At 42.3% G+C, this 17,420-nt stretch overlaps 3 protein-coding genes across 7 annotated transcripts in view; 2 read left to right on the top strand and 1 right to left on the bottom strand.

The window, feature by feature from the left end:
* The window catches only part of LOC116427248 (cilia- and flagella-associated protein 276), a 34,623-nt gene extending 34,333 nt beyond the window's left edge, over positions 1-290 (bottom strand). The window contains exon 1 of the mRNA XM_076370927.1: positions 64-290. The gene's annotated coding sequence lies outside the window, so the exon portion shown is untranslated. The remainder of the gene's footprint in view (positions 1-63) is intronic.
* On the top strand, positions 88-2,153 carry WRNexo (WRN RecQ like helicase). Of its 5 annotated transcripts, XM_031989979.2 has the most exons (8): positions 371-522; positions 590-655; positions 878-1,008; positions 1,100-1,324; positions 1,399-1,543; positions 1,602-1,703; positions 1,772-1,867; positions 2,003-2,153. In XM_031989979.2, the coding sequence occupies exons 1-7, from the start codon at positions 466-468 to the stop codon at positions 1,865-1,867; spliced, it is 822 nt and encodes a 273-aa protein (XP_031845839.1). In that variant the 5' UTR covers positions 371-465; the 3' UTR covers positions 2,003-2,153. The 5 variants fall into 5 exon arrangements, with proteins under 5 accessions (XP_031845845.1, XP_031845846.1, XP_031845839.1 ...); XM_031989986.2 differs by lacking the exons at positions 371-522; positions 2,003-2,153 and adding an exon at positions 206-278 and having other exon boundaries at positions 1,772-1,922; XM_031989978.2 differs by lacking the exon at positions 2,003-2,153 and having other exon boundaries at positions 1,772-1,922.
* Positions 1,934-2,745, top strand: Lipt2 (Lipoyl(octanoyl) transferase 2). The gene has a single exon (XM_076370926.1). It carries the CDS (start codon positions 1,934-1,936, stop codon positions 2,636-2,638), a length of 705 nt encoding a protein of 234 aa, XP_076227041.1. The 3' UTR covers positions 2,639-2,745.
* Positions 2,746-17,420: the final 14,675 nt, after the last annotated feature.

Raw genomic sequence — 17,420 nt, 5'->3', positions numbered from 1 at the left:
TTATCTCTTCTTTGATGTGTTGATTATAAAAGTATGAAATGAATACCAGTGAAAGGTACTTACATAGTTTTGCTTGTGAGGTGGTAAATAATTAGATATTATATTGCCCCCATAATTGTGCAACTTCCTCAACTCTTCCTCTTCTATCCTTATTATTTATTAATACAATCCACTGACTTCAAATAGAGAAGTAGTAATACGAATTAGCTGATAAGGTTAAAAACAAGCTGCCTGAGTTCACTGCTCCCGAACGTCTCGCTAAGTCTCCTGAGTTTGATGTAATTATGGTTGAATTTTATATATTGGTCGCACGCAGTTTTCAGTTTTAATACTTCGCAATTAGTGGAAGAATTTTTTAATATTAATTAACTGAAGTATTACAGTGTGCAAGTTAATATTTTGAGACTGTACTATTTTAATTTTCATTGAACTATTTGGTTAAACAAGTACTATCTTTTTATCATCATGAAAACACGTGGTATACGTAACAGACAACTACCATTCATTAATGTATCTCAAGAGGTTAATCTACTTATCCAATCACATTTATTAGCAATACTGTGGGTATTATATAAACTTATATTTTTAGCCGACAACACAGGTTAAGGAATTTACAGTGCGACGATCTCCTAGGAATCTTCCCGCGCATTTAGTAGTAGGTTAAAATGTTGATTTTATGGAAATTGTGTTTCAACTAGAGAAAATAGTTTGTATTTTTAGTGTTCTTTAATTAAGATTTCGTGAGAGAAACTTGAAATACTAATTGTGCGCTAGAAAAATATGAATTGTTTTGTAGATAAAATACTTCTATAATCAAGGAAAGAATTCAGTTATGTAGGCTGTAAAGTTTGATCCTTAATTGTAATTATTTTTACAGGAAAGAAATGATGAAAAGCCAATTATAGAAAGAGAGCCCGATATCTCTCTTCTGTCACCTATTGTATTTAAGGGCCATATAAATTATACAAATGATTTTAATACTTGTGCTATGATTTGTGATAACATTATGTAAGTTATACATTATATGTAACCAGAAACTTGGCATGCAGACATAAACATTTGTTAATGGTTGCATTACTTTTTCTGACGATATTTTTAGAACAGAAATAGAAAGACAAGATAATGACATAGTACCAATAGGATTTGATTTAGAATGGCCTTTTAGTTTTCAAACTGGAAGTGGAAAAACTGCTTTAGCTCAAATTTGTCTTAGTGATACTGTTTGTCATTTGCTGCATATATATTCATTAAAAACATTACCTGCTGCATTTGTAGTACTTTTAAGTCATCCAAAGATAAAACTGGTTGGAGTAAATATTAAGAAGTAAGTCACCCAACTTTTATGTCATGATAGTATATAATTTAGTATATGCATTATCTAATTTTTTAATTTTGTAGTGATGTTTGGAAATTAGGCAGGGATTTTAAGGAATTCCCAGCCGAAAAGGTTGTAGAAAATAATTGTATGGATAGTGGCACGTTTGCAAACAGAACATTTAACAGATCTTGTCGTTGGAGTTTAGAAAAATTAACAGCATATTTGGTTAGTGTAATTAAATAATGTTACTTAGTGCAACTCAATGCATGTTTTTTTATTTCAGTTAAAGAAAAAGATTGATAAAAATCGCAAAGTTAGAATGAGTCAATGGCATATACATCCCTTAAGTAAAGATCAGAAAATTTATGCTGCAACTGATGCTTATGTATGTATTTCATTTTGCCACTAATTTATTATAAATGAAGATCTACAGAAGTGCAAATTTGTTTGCAGGTCTCATGGCTGTTACATAAGGTCATACAGGATAAAGCCAATGCAATAAATAATGAAGAGAATCTTAAGCATGTTGACAATGTCGAAGTTCATTAAGTATGTGAAAATATAATATGGTGTTTGACGATTTTAACACTAAGGACATTTCACTATAGTACCGTTATGTCTTCTAAATCAGTGAAAGTTTTGTGGGCTGGTAGTCTAAATTACATTGCTGGTCTAAAATTACAGAAAATATTATTTGATCGTCACCATCAGAAGACAGAAAAAGATGTTTGTAACACATTAATCCTACTTGAACATAATCCAGTATATACTGTTGGTATTAGAGATAAGGCCTACACTGTAAAAGAAGAAGAGAGACTGAAAGAGTTAGGTGCAGAATTTTTTAGAACAAATCGAGGTGGTCTAATAACTTTCCATGGGCCTGGACAGTTAGTGGCATATCCCATATTAAATTTGAAAGACTTTAAGCAAAGTGTTAAATGGTACGTTTGTCAAATAGAACATATGATAATTCGTTTGTGTGCGAACTATGGTATTCGCGCCCAAACATCAGCAGATACTGGTGTCTGGGTAGACGACAGAAAAATATGTGCTATTGGCATTCATGGTAGCCGTTATATAACAACGCACGGTTTAGCTTTAAATTGTAATACTGAGTTGAGCTGGTTTGACCACATTGTGCCTTGTGGTATAGAAGGGAAAAGTGTAACTAGTATCACTAAAGAATTGCAAAGAAATGTTACTGTTCATGATGTATTGCCACTATTTAAGAGTGTTTTCCAAGAACAATTTCAGTGTTCATTGATTGAATACCCTGAAAAAGAATCTTCGAAATTACTTAAAAACTGTACAACACCTTAAGTAACCATATTAAACATTTTTATTACATTACATTGTAATTTTGATGTATTGATATTATTTTTTATTGTATAAGAAGTTTCTAATAAATATTTTATATGCTAAATGTATGTGCACATATCTATATGTATTACAATTTTAATAGTATATACAGCCTAATCAGTACACTGGTTGCCATCGCGTTCGATTTTTCAACATTCTCGTTACCTTTCTTTATGTCTAGGGATGGACAACGTAAGCATAAATAAATTTGTTATTCTTTCTCATTTAGTATCAACAATTGTTTTTATCTTTACTTTTCAACATCTCGTCAGGAATTAGTTATTTAACAGATTCTATCTATAAACCGTTCGGTAATCAGTTTTGAATTTCGAATTTCTAGATCGACAAGACATCGATATGGACTCTTTTAGTCTTTCATTTCTGTTTATACCATAGGATGATACATTGGAGTACAGGAGACTGTAAACCTAATGTTGGTAATATATTTTACATCTATCACATAGTGTAGCGTTGCATTACTAGATGGCAGCACGTTTTACATTTGAAGCTCTCCAAATATTTCGTTCCTTTTATTTTAAAAATCACGGTGGATATAAAGAATCATTTAATATAGACATTTTTTTGTTCATCTCTCCTATAGAAAGTACTAACGTTCCAAATTAATTTCATTTTGTACATTCATTTGTCAATAATTAACCGACCTATAGTGTATTAATCGAAATATTTAGATTAAAGGAAATATTGTTACTTTAATTACAGATCGTACTATGAGGAAGAGGAATAGAATCTCGCGTTTTACTTCGCAAAAATTACGTATCACCTAGAAATTAAAAAGTCAACTGAATGAACTTGCTCTATCATTAAAAATACTTCATTTGCCGTTTACCATCTTCATTTAACGTCTACGAAGTGCAAGGTGATACTCAAATGTACACGTGTATTATTGAATTTTGCCAGGAACTGTAAAAGATCTTTCCATTTAGGAAGAAGAGGAGGAGACAAAGCGATTCCGGATCATCTTGTTGATCGCGTATAGGTGGGGCAAGCGGGGACATAAACCTGTCGCTGAAGAATGAATGAATGGCACCCATTACTCGAATATTATTCATCTATACCTTGAAGACCAGTTGATGGCTCTGTTTCATTCGATGAATGCTCAGTGATTACTACCTCATTATCACTAGACACAACGAAACTACCTGAAGAGTAGGTTCAAACTTGCAAAACATGTGGATGTAAGTACTTTAAATTATACAATACTGAAGAACTCACAGCTGGCACTAAACTTTATCGAACACCATCGCTATCAACATTAATTAATGATTCCAAAACGTACATTTAACACGTTAAATGCCGCACGATGGAAAATCCACAAAATGGAAAAAATATAGAATCATTTCATTGAATTCCATTATTATTCATCTAGTTGAATGTCACTGCATTACATTATTTACAATATACAAATCTCTTCAACTAATCAACAGTTAATTGATCGAACTATAGTAATTCGATTTGCTTGGTTGTCACCGGTGACTCCCACGGCATTCAACGTGTTAATATACATCTGAATTGTACATGTGATCATTATACGATTAACTACTCGAAACGCAGAGAACACGGAAGGATCCAATTAGCCGATTTCACGGACGCGTGTTTCACGAAGACGTTCCGACCGGTCAAAGATACTGTCCCCGGACGGTGCTTAATCTCTCGTCGTGTGATTTATCCCGTGGCCGGTCTCGTAAGAACGACTTTATCGTTAATAATTCCTCTGCGGGCGTAAGGGCCATTATATATTTACCGTATCGAATAATAATAAGAATAATTACGCCGAGCGGCGTATAAATTTCCCGGGAAAAATGCCGACCGTTCGCGTTCCTTTGTCCCGCGAGTTTCTTCCGCGGCGGCTGCGTTGCTTTCAATGGCAGATAAATATCGGGAGGTCCTTGCACCTCCTCTAGCGGTGCGCGCGTTGGAGGAACGTTCGAGTTTTCTTTCGGTGTTGCGTGTGGCTGTAACGTGCGGGTGTTTGCCCACGCACGTGCGGGGGCCCACGCGATTCTTAATACGAGGCGCGTCAGCTGCGTAAAGAGCCTTAGGCTAGCCTCTGCGCGTGCACGTGTGGGATCGCCGCGTTACACCCCCGTAGCCTTTGTCCGGCAGGATAATTGTCCACGCGGCCGAGTATCAGCGCGATATTGGTGTCGGATCCAGCCACACCTTCGACCCATTGTAAATCAATCGGTGCTCCTCTACGCCGAGGAATCAGGCTTTCCGCGATTCGCGTCTGCTTTCGCTAGGCAGACCGCGTAGTCCGCGTTTTCCTCCCCGCGCACAGTTGCGTGATGATGTATAGCTGATCGCGCAGGGGAAGATGTGTTATTCTGTTTCACAGTTTCATCGCCTTGATTTGTTGTGATTGATTATTTTGTTGGGGAACGGTAGATCGGGGATCTAAAATATTAGACGGTAGGACATGGAACCAATAGATAATTGTTTGAGAAGAAACAAAAGCTGGTCAATCGGCCGAATTCCTTAGCCTCATTGAGTGATCTCGTAGCAGTTGCAGTGATGACACATTGTATTCTGAATTTTAGCTACTAGATACGTGAACATCGGTGATTATGTTGATATATTTTCAATTCAATCGATCTGAACTTTGTAACTTACGAGGAAGAATAAGGAATCGTTACATATGTAAATCGGTACATTAATGTATGGCTAGCAATTAACCCTTTGTGGATGAACGTCGACATTTCGGCGAGATGAAATGTCCATATTTGGAAGAGTAAGTCGCAAACAAATGATTCCATTACTCAAACAGCAAGAGATCTGTGTATAGTTTCTTTTCTTTCTATCATTTAAGCAATCGGTATATAATTTAACTTCATCTGCTGAAGGCTTAATGTGTTAAACATTGGTGAGTCCTGATTAGCATTAAAGATATGTTGTTCGTTTGATCGTTTCACTCTGTTTCGTGAAACTTTTCCTTGGTCTCGCATTGTTTTATTATCGAATCGAATGGAAATCCACGACTCGAATGCGTTGTCCATCGCTCAGCCGCCCAGATTTCGGTTTGTCGAACCGAGGTACGGCGTCTCTCGCAACTGGCCTAAATTCCGTTTATGATCCACCGGAGCAAGTAAACACCGCCGTGTCAGGAATATCGGTCGAACTCCCATGAAACTTTCCCCGGACCGCGCGCATCGGAATCCAGCAATTTACGAGCGCCGCTGTGCGTGCTCGAAAAGTTTCGCGAGATTTTTATCTGGTATTTTCGGCGGGTGATCGTATATTACAGAGACGAACGATGCTAACCCTTATGGGGGTAAATTGAACAGAGTACCATAGAAACAGGTTTCTACGCGTGTCACGTAATTTTCTACGTTAGATCGAATAATGCTGTCTTTAATCCTTAGCAGGTTGTTTTGTAATTTATCAGCAACCGCAACTAATTTTTATAGTATTCCTAGCGAAAATTAGAAATAACATTTCTTCGATCTTTTATTTTCCTTCTTATTGCAAAATTTGGATGTGTGGAAAATCGAATAACTTTAGGGTAGTTTCTTTAATATTCATTAAAATATTTAATATTATTTCTGGTGCAATATTGAAGCCTACAGAGTTCAAAGGGTTAATTCTCCAATTAAACAGTAACTTCAGAGTACACATACATGTATAACGAATACACGTGCCATGACTTCATTTACCGAACTCAGAATGACGGAGAAAATTTAAATTCCAATAAACCTCGAAAATTATATGTCCGTATTTTCATCAACTTTTACCAGATAACGCTTGTAAAATTCAATATCCGCTGAATTGACGGATGTAAGCTCTTAATGAACGTAATCTCCGCGAGTGCAATTGCAAAGAAAATCAGATGCTAAAAGATTTAACCCATTGCTGCAAATGACGGCAATAGCCGTCGTTTTACAGACTATACTAATGCATTTGTTTATTATTCAGTAATACAATGAACAAAAATATCGTATTGTCTAGATAACATGATCGATTTTGTGTACGATATTTCATAACCTAAACAAGTCAAAACAAGCAATTAAAAAAAACTCCATTTTTAGGGATTTTAAAACTAAAAGTGCAATGGGTCAACACGTTGGATGCCATGGGGGTCACCGGTGACCTCAACCAAATCGAACTACTATAATTTATTCAATTAAACGATGATCACCTGGAAACTTCTCTATTTATAGCAATACTGCCTAATGTAGTGACATTCAACCAGATAATCCTGCAATAATAATACCGCATTTCAATTACATAATTCGATATCAGATTATTTCCATTTTGCGTATTCTCTACAAAATCGTGCGACATTCAACGTGTTAACGCTTAGCCAACCGAATGGGGAGATCTCCCACTTTTCATTTAGCAACGTATTGCCTTTTACCCTATTTATCTTTTCTTTTGTTATTCAGTAAATCTTGATGTGGGATTATTTGCAATTCATTAAATACGGGTCTTGTTTTTACAAAACATAGTTTTTACCTAAATTAATTCAATGAGTATAATCGAAGATAACGGAGAAGGTTGTAGTTACAGTTCTTTCTAGGCGGTCGCCAAAGTGTCAAGCATCATCGATACGACCACGGAAAAATCATGTCGCACCTTGGTTTCGCCCAGCTCTTAGGATTGACGGCGACGCTTTTCCCGGGGCCGGTCGTTTCCGGTGTCCCGCGTGTAATCCGCACGTTAAATCCGGCCGAAAAACCGTTTGCCCTCGCGTGCGCGGCCGTAACCCGAAACCGCGACGGGGTGCATATGTAATAAATTTTTCGCGTTAACCGACTCACCCCCTTTCCGCCTATCCCGGCCGCCCCCCGCTCGCCGGCGAGCTTCCAGCCTCGCTTCCGGCTACCGTGCGCCCGCGCCTGTGTGTGTACAGCGGCGGAACGCGGAAAAGAGGCCGCACACCGACACGCGGCCGCGGCCGTGTACACGTTCCACGGATCTTCGCCCGACGACCATTTCATCGTATCGAGGGCCGTGTTTCGCGTTCACCGGAGAAACTCGAAATTGGAAAACGGCCGGTCCAGAACCAGCGAAATTAATTGAAGTCTGAGTGGCGAGCGATGAAGGGGCTGAGGCAGCGACCGTTCGCACAGAAAGAGGTAAACCCGGAAGCAGGGTGGAAACGGACGGCGCTAGGGGGAAAGAAGAGGGCGCGGGGTGGAAAAAGAGCACACCACGGCGAGGAACAGAGCATCCGTGTCGTGCGCGATAGAGATAGCCCGTGAGGCCGTGAGGGGTGCGAGAGAGACGGAGGGGAAAAGGGTGGACCGATTGCGGAACTTGGCGCAGACAGGCTGGACACGGTCCTTTGCTGGAACCGAGTCGTCTAATAACCGATAGCCCCTATCTAAGTGGACAGGACTCGCGTCTTCGACGAAAACTGCTCGGACTTCGTTGGAAATTTCGATGTTTGTTCCTTTTTCTGTGTCGATTGTATTGGGAATTTTGTGTTTTGCGATACTGTTTCGTATTACTCTTGCACTGCGGGGTGAACGGTGTTAGAAATATTTGTCAACCCTTTACACTCGAGAGGCGACTCTTTGATATCATTTAACCCTCTATAGGCCGAATTTTTGTTTATGACTGTAACAAAATCTGTGCAGTGTAAAATTAATCAATATCCACATATGAATACGAGTTAACAATACATTCAATAGTTTCAGTATTTTCATCAAACGAATATATTTTGTAACTTTCAAGTTACAATGACGTTAAACTTTCACGCCTGAGCGTATAAGTTTAAGTTAACTGATTACTCAATTTTATTCGCCACTTTGAGTGCAAAATGAAACGAATCAACAAGATGCCAATACACTGATATGTGACTTCGAAGTTACATGGGCCTACAGAGGGTTAATTCGATATAGTTAGAGTATAAGATTTTATACGTGGTAAGTTTCATGTGATATATCGTACGTGAAATATTGAAACAAGGTTTTGATTCTTCGTAGTGGAGAAATTTCTAGCGCAAAGGGTTAAGAACTTGGTGTGATAGTTCTTACGGTAGACTAGTTAGCTTCTTATATAATTAATTATTCATATTTGTCATAATTTTCTTGTTTTCATTGTTTTCTAGTTTATTGGAAGCGATCGTATCTATTACGTTATGTTCAAGTTATTAAGATTCTTAAAGGAATGAATTAATTTTTGTTTGACTTTTGTTTCACGACGTCGCTTCGATGACTGTCAGTTCTAGATTAAAGATCACTATCTAATTGATGCTTTCATACAACTTTCATTCATGAATATCATTAAACGTCGTTGTGTATAAACGAGATGCACTTGTTTCTCGGTGGAAACACGATTCCCGATTTACAGGGCTCAGTTATCCAGCTACGTGGAAGTTGAACGGCCAGTTCAATTCCACTTCGCAGCGAAATTGATATTTAAAGGCCCCCTCCGTGCTGCAATTTTGGGTGGTCGGTTGACGGACAGCAAACACCGATAGGCAATTCGCGAAGGATACGACAGAGGAAGTGGAGAATCACGGAGGTGTGTAGGTAGCCGGGGCACACACGTGCCGGCGCACACCTCCCATTTGTGGAACTGCATTTCCTATAATCTGCGAGCAATCACTTGATAATTGGCTCGCTCCACCACACGTGTGCACACGTACCTGTCCGCCGGGCACGTCCTCAGATGGCCATTCGAAGGATGAAAATTACTCAGTCGCCGAAGTACTCGTTATTTCCGTTTCATTTAATATTACGATCGCACCGGCGCCCGTCGCGGGAAAGAAATTTCGCCCGTCCGACGATGTTTTCGCCTTTTAACCTTTCGCACTCGAATGTTTTTCATTAGAAGCATTCAGCATTTTCCGATGGGATGCAGATAACATCCTTGGAAGCTACCTAATGAGAAAACATATATCAATTAAGAAACAAAGTTATTTTAGAAAACTCAGTATTATGTAGAATACTTTATTTCCTCGAAGGTAGGACTTATTGTTCTACTAAGTGATTTATTCAATGGTTCAAAGAAATTTTAGTTCTCTCAAACCATTAACATCAGAACCAGATGGGTCAAAATGGTTTCTCATTTCTTCTCTCACAAGGAGCTCCATCATACCTTCCTCGAAAATTCCAAAAAGTTTCTACTTGCTCGATAGTTCTGTCAATCATCCACTTAGCTCCTTAACCGAAATCAACTAAAGTTCCAGCATCGAAGCGATTCCCTCAACGTCCTATCCTAGCTCTGCTACCACCCTCCGCGTAGACTCAACCCTGCTAGATTACCAACAATTAATCCAGCATTTACTACACGCATGTTTACACGCATCGTCTAAGACACCAATCGAATCCTTCAAATTCCACATATTCTCAAAATCATTCTATTCTCCAAAGAACTCTAACAATGTTTAGAACATCTTCCGCAAAGTACCGGTCCAATCGGTTGTACTTCTACAGCCTCGCTTCCCTTGTACAAGGCGCTTGCGCATTCCGATCGCGGTGTCGTGCAGGAGGCCACGTCACCTTTCCACGGTTAATAATAATTGCAGCGCGGATGCTTTTGAGACGCGTCGCGCGTAACAATCCGAAAGGAAGTGGCCGCGGCCGGTCCGGGCGAGAGCAATCAGACGTATCTTTACAAGTTTGTTCCCGTCTATTTAGCGAAGTTGAATTACATCTCTCGCCGGGCGAACAATAAAGGGCGCGGGGCAAGGTAGGGCGGGGAACCTTTCAGGAACAATAAAACGGACGCTTGTTGCGCCGTTCTTGCTGTCTGCCTCTTCCCGTGACCGGCGTTGACTGGCGGCGCGGCGCGGCCGGGAAGTTTTAGGTGCCCGTCGTATTATAGGCCGAATTTATTGCACTTTCTTCCACTTCTGATGCCAACCGAAAGGGAACTCCCTCGCGGCCGGGCGTCGGTGTTGGCCGAGCGTAAATGCACCGTAACTTGTACACACGTAAATACCATTACAAATATAGAACTTTCGTACGCGTGAATGCACGCTGGCGCGCCTACGACGAGCGCCGTTTATACGCGCGAATATTCACGCCTGTGTGTCCCAGCGCGAGCGTGTGTGCGTGTGTTTACGTGGCCGTTTGTGGTGCACGCTGGTAAATTGCTTCCGCGTCGGACCAAGTTTATTCTAGTAACACAGTTTTGGCCGGAACCAGTTTGTTTGGGTCCATCTCGCTTAAGAGCGGCCGGTCCCGCGGAAGACGAGGGGGTTGGTTATCAGTGCCACCGTGGGCTTAGGGGTTTCATCGATGCCCGACACCTGGCGCACCCATCGCAGTTCACGTGGGACCCGCGATTTGGACACTTCGGTTTCTTTTGGGAGTTCTGGTCTGAAGGGCAATGTTTAACACGTTGAACTTTGTAGGCACCAATATTGCACCAGGAATAATATTAAATATTTCAATGAATCTTAAAGAAACTACCCTAAAATTATTCGATTTTCCGCAGATCCAAATTTTGTACTAAGGAAAATAAAAGATCTAAGAAATGTTACAGCACTTCTCATTTTCGCTAGGAATACTACAAAAATTTGTTGCAGTTGCTGATAGATAACAAAACGACCTGGAGTGCTAAGGGCTAACACGTTGAATGCCGCATGATATCATAGAGCAAAATTCCCGAAACGGAAGAAATATAATATTAAATCATTCGATTGAATTGCATTATTTATTGCAGGTTCATTTAGTTGAATGTCACCGCATTAGATAGCATTATTTATAATGTAAAAATATTTGCAAATAATCATCGTTTGCTACACTGAATTATAGTGATTCGATTTGGACGGGGGTCACAGGTGACCCCCATGGCATTCAACGTGTAAATTTGAACTCGAAAGAATTGATACCTGTTTTTGTTAATTGTGGTTGTATTATACTATTGTTACATGTATAATTGTTATGTTATTCGGCGAGGGTTTTATTAAGAACTATTGATAAGATACTTCATTAAAGTTAATTCAATGGTGTTTATTTATTGTCCCGGGAGGAGCACGAAAAAGCGAGGTCGCCTTTAATATAGCGCACGAACGGGAAAGAAAACGAAGTCCCAGAAGTATAAATTGTAAGGGGGGCAACGTGACAGCAAAGTAGCGTCGTCGCAATTAAATGCATTTATTCGTAGTTGCACCAGCGGTTTTGTGCTATTGTGTAAACAACAATTATGCTTTGTGCTGTTATGGAGCTGTTACCTCGCAGTCGTGAGGCGTGCTGCAAGACATTATATTATGAACAATGTTATAGTAATTCACGATGAGAATTCAACCAACTTCACGCGGCACGGAATGAATTTGAAATGCCACGGTACCGGTGAATATTTAAACGTGTGCTTCGACGATAATAATCCCTTCAGTGATTATCCTTTCAGCTAATAAATTCAGAGTGATCGGGACTATTGACACTGTTCAATCGTGTAACCGTCAGATTTTTAATGATCATTTTCTTCGATCTTTATTTTATCCAAGCAAACAACGTCCTTGTTCATCAATATTTAATATTTTTATAGTTACTTACAACCAACACTGTAGCACATATTTTTATTACATTCCACCGTACTCAATACATCATTTTCCATAATGAAGCACTCAATGGAATTCTTCCGAAGCGAATCTACAACAGCTCCACCAAAACAGTGCCCAAAATATCTTCTATATCCCAAAGAACATCCGCAAACTCAGACCCGACGTAGAATCAGAAGACCCATTCATCCAGAATGAAAAGTCCCCAAATCCGGTTTCCCGCGAAACTAATTCCCGCGTCGGGTTTCTGCAACGTACCGAGTCGACGGGTCCAAAGAAAATCCCGTCGGAGCGAAGTTCCGCGGAATGACTGAGACCTCTTATTGCTCAAATTCATCGCAATTCCCTTATCGGCGATTTCGCTCTCGCTGGCCGAAAAGGAGAAACGGCGAGTGCGGCGATGGCGGGGCCGGGGTGAGTGCCGGCTCGCCGTGAAACGCCGGAAAAGGGTATGGAACGAGGCGGTGTGGCGCGCGGGTCGGAGCGTTTCAACCCAGAAAGAGGGAAAGAAAACAAAGAAAAAAGAGCGCCGGTGCAGGGGAGGAACGAAGAAAAAACCGGTGGAAGCAAAAAGGTCGTCGAAAGACGAATTTACTTCTCGGCGTGAGTTACGTTTTCGTAGAGCCGGGCCTGTGCGCCGGTGATCCTACACCGTTGCACGCCCGCTCGCACGCTCGCTCGCTCGCTCGCCAAGGGGGTTGTTGGTTCGTCGACGGCTAGGTTAAGGGTTGGAAACGGAAGTGCGGCAAGACGGTGCCGGCGGTGGAAGGCAACGGACGTTGTAGGGGCGCGGGTGGGCCGAACGGCTACGAAGGAAGGCAGAGGCAGGCTCGTCGAGGGGGTTGAAACGCGCGGGAACCGCGACAGAGAAGGGAACACAGGCGGCGGTCGAGGGAGGAAGCGAGAGAGCGGTATCAGGCAGCCGGGAGGAGGCCACGGGGATGGAAAGGGTGGAAGTGTGGGTGGAGAGGGTTGAAACTGGCGGTTGAGACGCGGGGGGATGAGAAGGCAAGCAAGACCACCACCGCCTCACCTCGCCTCTTTGCTACGCCACGCCTCGCCTCACAATGCACCGGATTAGCGATTGTATTGATCCGCCCTCGCGCTAGTCCCTAGAACCCCTCCCCCTCCTCTCACCATCCCACTCAGCAAACCACCCACTCCACCCCTTCGTCGTCGTCGTCGTCGTCGTCGTCGTCGTCGTCGTCGTCGTCCTCGTCGTCGTCGTCGTCGTCCTCGTCCTCGGCGTCCTGCGAGAAGGAGCCACATTTTGGACCGCGCGCTGCTCCACTCACCCTGTCCACCCACTTCTGCTTTGTCACGCCGACACCGACGTTAGGAGAAGAACGTTACGGGACCGGGGGAAGAAAAGGTATGACGCTGACGGTTACAGCGCGCACACCAAAAAGTTCGGGCCTCGCGACCAAGCTGGTCGCCCAAGGGGGTTGGGGGCTTAGGGATGGGACGAATCTCTAGTTGGATTTCTTTTTTTTGCTTCCTTCGCTTTTCCGTCTTTCGCCTTGCTACCCTCTTGTGTCCTCGTTCTTCTGGATTCGTTGCTTCTCTGTTTCTGTTGGCTTTCTTTTCCCGAAGTTCGTTCCTTCTCTTCCGCTTCATCGATCCTATCGATCCACCGAGACTTTCGGCGTTGCTCTCTTGCCTTCGGTGCTGCTCTCCGTCTTGCTTGCCATACCACCGCTCGTCATTATCCTCGCTGTCTTACGTAATTCGATCCTGGACGCGGCATAGGTCTATTGTATTACGTCGCTAGCAATTTCGGACGGGGCTTGTCGGTTTCACCTAGGGTATCGCTTTGGCCTGCGATTCGCGGTTCCTGAGGATCCTGCGCTCGGTGAGGGGTGTTCTCGTAGTTTCAGAATCGCCCTTTTTTTTGTGCGTTCACTGGGAATTTGTAATCGAGAGCTGCTTCGAGCTCCTTCGGCGTTAGGACAATTTTATTCGAGAGATATTGTGCGTATGAGAACGCGCGACATGCTGTTTTACTTAATACGATTTTTTAGCGTTACGTTTTTCGCGCGGGTGCGAAAGGGAATTCAGTTGACTGTTCGCTACCGTCACCTAGTTAGTTCAGCTAGCGTAAATTATACGCATCCGCCGAGTAGCAGAGGAGAGGAACAGAAAATGGTACGAAGAGCTTATAACATTAAAACATCGTTGCAGCCAGAAGCAGGATTTGTTCTAAGCCTTAAATCCTTTACGATCTTCTTTCCCCTCCGACTTATTGTTCCCGAATAATTGTGGAACTCTAAATCAGAGTTTTTGCTTGTCCGGATGTGTAACGTCGGTTCCGCCGGTAATTATTGTTAATTAGTTTCTCGCGGATACACGTACGAAATCATTCTTATACGTTGGCAAACAGCATTTCTTTTACAGCCTGGAATGTGTCTTTCATTATTCTCCTTCGTAAATTTCTTTAATTGTCCATCTTTCATTTTAAATTAAACATTTAATATAACGCAGTGCCGCATTAACGTAAGGCTACTCAGTTTATTTTTCTTTTCACGGACGCAAGAGACGGTCGCCGGAGATAAATAAAAATAGTATCGTTTTGTCGTTTACGCTGTTTAATTCCCAGCGGAATTCATTCTTTGCGCCGTGTAAAATGTTAAAAGTGCTCGTCAAACCTTTTGTTTAGGTTTGCGAGCCATCCGAGAGGATAGAATATGTTACATCGTAAAAATCCACCTCTCTTGGAGCAATTGTGCAAAGAAAAATATCTTCTGCAAATATCCAGTTCAGTTCACGCTACATTTATGCGTCCCTTTTTCCCAAGCCATAGCAACGCTGTCCCAAAGGAAACGGCACGACCGTAGAAAGAGAAGAGGCTGCGCAGTTCCTCAGACACGAAGCGCCAAAATGTAAAAAATCTATGAGAATCTTTTATTCCCGCTCATTTTGGTCGTCCGGCTCTCTTGTCCTTTCCGAAATGCGACACTTCTGACTGGTCCCCATTCATAATTCGAATATACGTGTTATGGTGGATTTGACACGGAATATATCGTTCCCGGAAAATAAAAATCCGCCCTTAACGTGAAATATTGCTACCGAAAAGTAGCTGGGAAGTCATTCCTCATTCCACACTGTTCTAAATGTTTTCACAATGCTTCCGGATGCAAAAGATAACAGTATAATAACAATATTTGATTAATTCCAAGTAAAAATTTGTAGACACGATTTTTTTTTACACCAAACAAAAATATACTTTTTAAGAACAAGACCAAAAAAATGTAACACCTTGTTAAAGTGTTAAAGTAGTGTCAGCGGATTAATCAAATTTTTGTGATTACTTACTAATAAAACGTAGAATTGGTTTTTACCAAAATCCAAAATTATTTTTCGTTTTCGCTGCCAAGAAATAAATCTGGAACATCTGAATTCACGTTAACATCCACAATTTACTGACCGCCGCGCCTAATGGAATCGTTTGACCGTTTTACACCTGGAACAATTATGTGTTACGGCTGCATTTACGGTTCATTCCCTTGGCCCGTCCGCTCTCGGCGCACTTTTGTAAAGATCGCGGCGACAGGATGGGGCACGGCTCCGCTGACATTCGTTCGTCGCGCCAAGAAATCCGAAATTCCCCCAGAAATTCCTTTTTCACGGCACGTAACGCCGCCGACATCCCCATCCACTCTCGAAAGTAGACGACGATGGCGACGATGAGGCGCGTGGAGAATCGAGGTCGCGGGTGAAATCGTCCTCGCGCACTTTACAGCGCGTTATCCGCGCGGAGGACGTTCAGCCAAATGGGAAAATCAATTTTTTGGATGAAAAAGGGAAGAGAGAAAGGAACGGGAGGGAAGAACGCGGTCGCGTAAAATCGGATCCTCCGTGACGCGGAAGTTCAAGGACATGATCCTATTTAGATTTTACAGGTATGTAACACCTTGTCGTAAAGATGTACCTACCGGAGTCGTACGCTTCGTAAATGCGTTGCGCCGTTGCGCATACCATTACACGGGATGTTTTTCAACGTGCTTTTCCTTCTCGGTTTCTGTTCTCGTGTACTCTTCGGGTTATCGATCCATTACTTTGTGGATTTAATTGCATCAAAATTGTAGTTTAACCCTTAGCAGTCCTATGTCGAGTCAGACTCGACATTCTATTTTATTGCAACCTATACCTGTTTTAACAACTTTTTCTATATTTATTTGTAGTATCACAATTGTACTATTCAAAGGTAACATTTCAATGACTCCCAAACATATTTGAATAAATAAATAGAGCGTCATATCAAGCTGTAATTGAATGAACTAACGTCGACGTGAACCTCAAAGTGAGAAACCAAGGGCTCGGACCGCAAAGGGTTAATCGAGGAAGAAAGAATCTCTAATTTCATCGTGGTAGTGTAAACTGTTGAGTATATTAATTTACATATTCCTGTACTGGAAACTATGCTTAGACCCACTTTACATTTTACAGCTGAAGCTCAGTTACACACGAAACAATCATTCTTCGCTCATTATCATTTCCACTTATGATCCCACAGATATCCACACCTGATTCATTCAAATGAGCTGGAAACAAGCCCTTCCAATACCATTACATCCACGTCCCGAAACTTCCCAGGAGAATCTTCCACAACTCTCTCCACTCTTGGCAATCCCAAGATGCAATGTTTCGCGTCCCAAAGCGTTAATAGCACCGACGAATGTCTCTTTTTCCTTTCTCGCTCCTATCCGCGATTCGGATGGATGTTAACAGGGCAGAAGGTCAGGTGGCCATTTTGCTGGCGAAGATACCATGGCAGTATGATTGCCAATGGGGTTCGAGAGCGGGACGACGGAGGAGGCGTCGTTGAAAGGGTCTAGAAGTAGTACGGGAACAGGCTCGGGCCTGTGGTAGGTTCCGAGGGGTGGCATCGGAGGAAGAAGGGCTCCTTTCCAGCGCGAGGCAGTGCCCTTTGAATGTGGGCAGGAGCCTGGAGCAGAGGGTGTTACATGCCTACAGCTCCTGGCGAACGGTAGGGGAAGTTGAGGGGAAGTTGAGACTTAGGGGTTGAGAGATGGTGGCTAGAGAAGGGCGGCGGGCGCGGTGGTCGATGTACTTACCATCCTTCCTTCGGACGCCATGTCTCCGTGTCTCGTTTAGTCAATGTCGAAAACCGACTTACCGACCCACCCTCCTCGCCCCCCGTTCCACCTTCTGGCTGAACCAGTCCCCGAGCCACCCCCGTTCACCGCCAGGGCTCCGCTCTTCGAGACTTTCACGGCGCCACCGCGCGTTTGGTCCTTGGAACTTTTTGGT

The sequence above is a fragment of the Nomia melanderi genome, chromosome 9 (assembly GCF_051020985.1).
Source record: "Nomia melanderi isolate GNS246 chromosome 9, iyNomMela1, whole genome shotgun sequence".
NCBI classification, from domain to species: Eukaryota; Metazoa; Arthropoda; class Insecta; order Hymenoptera; family Halictidae; genus Nomia; species Nomia melanderi.
This window is presented reverse-complemented; position numbering and strand designations above follow the sequence as displayed.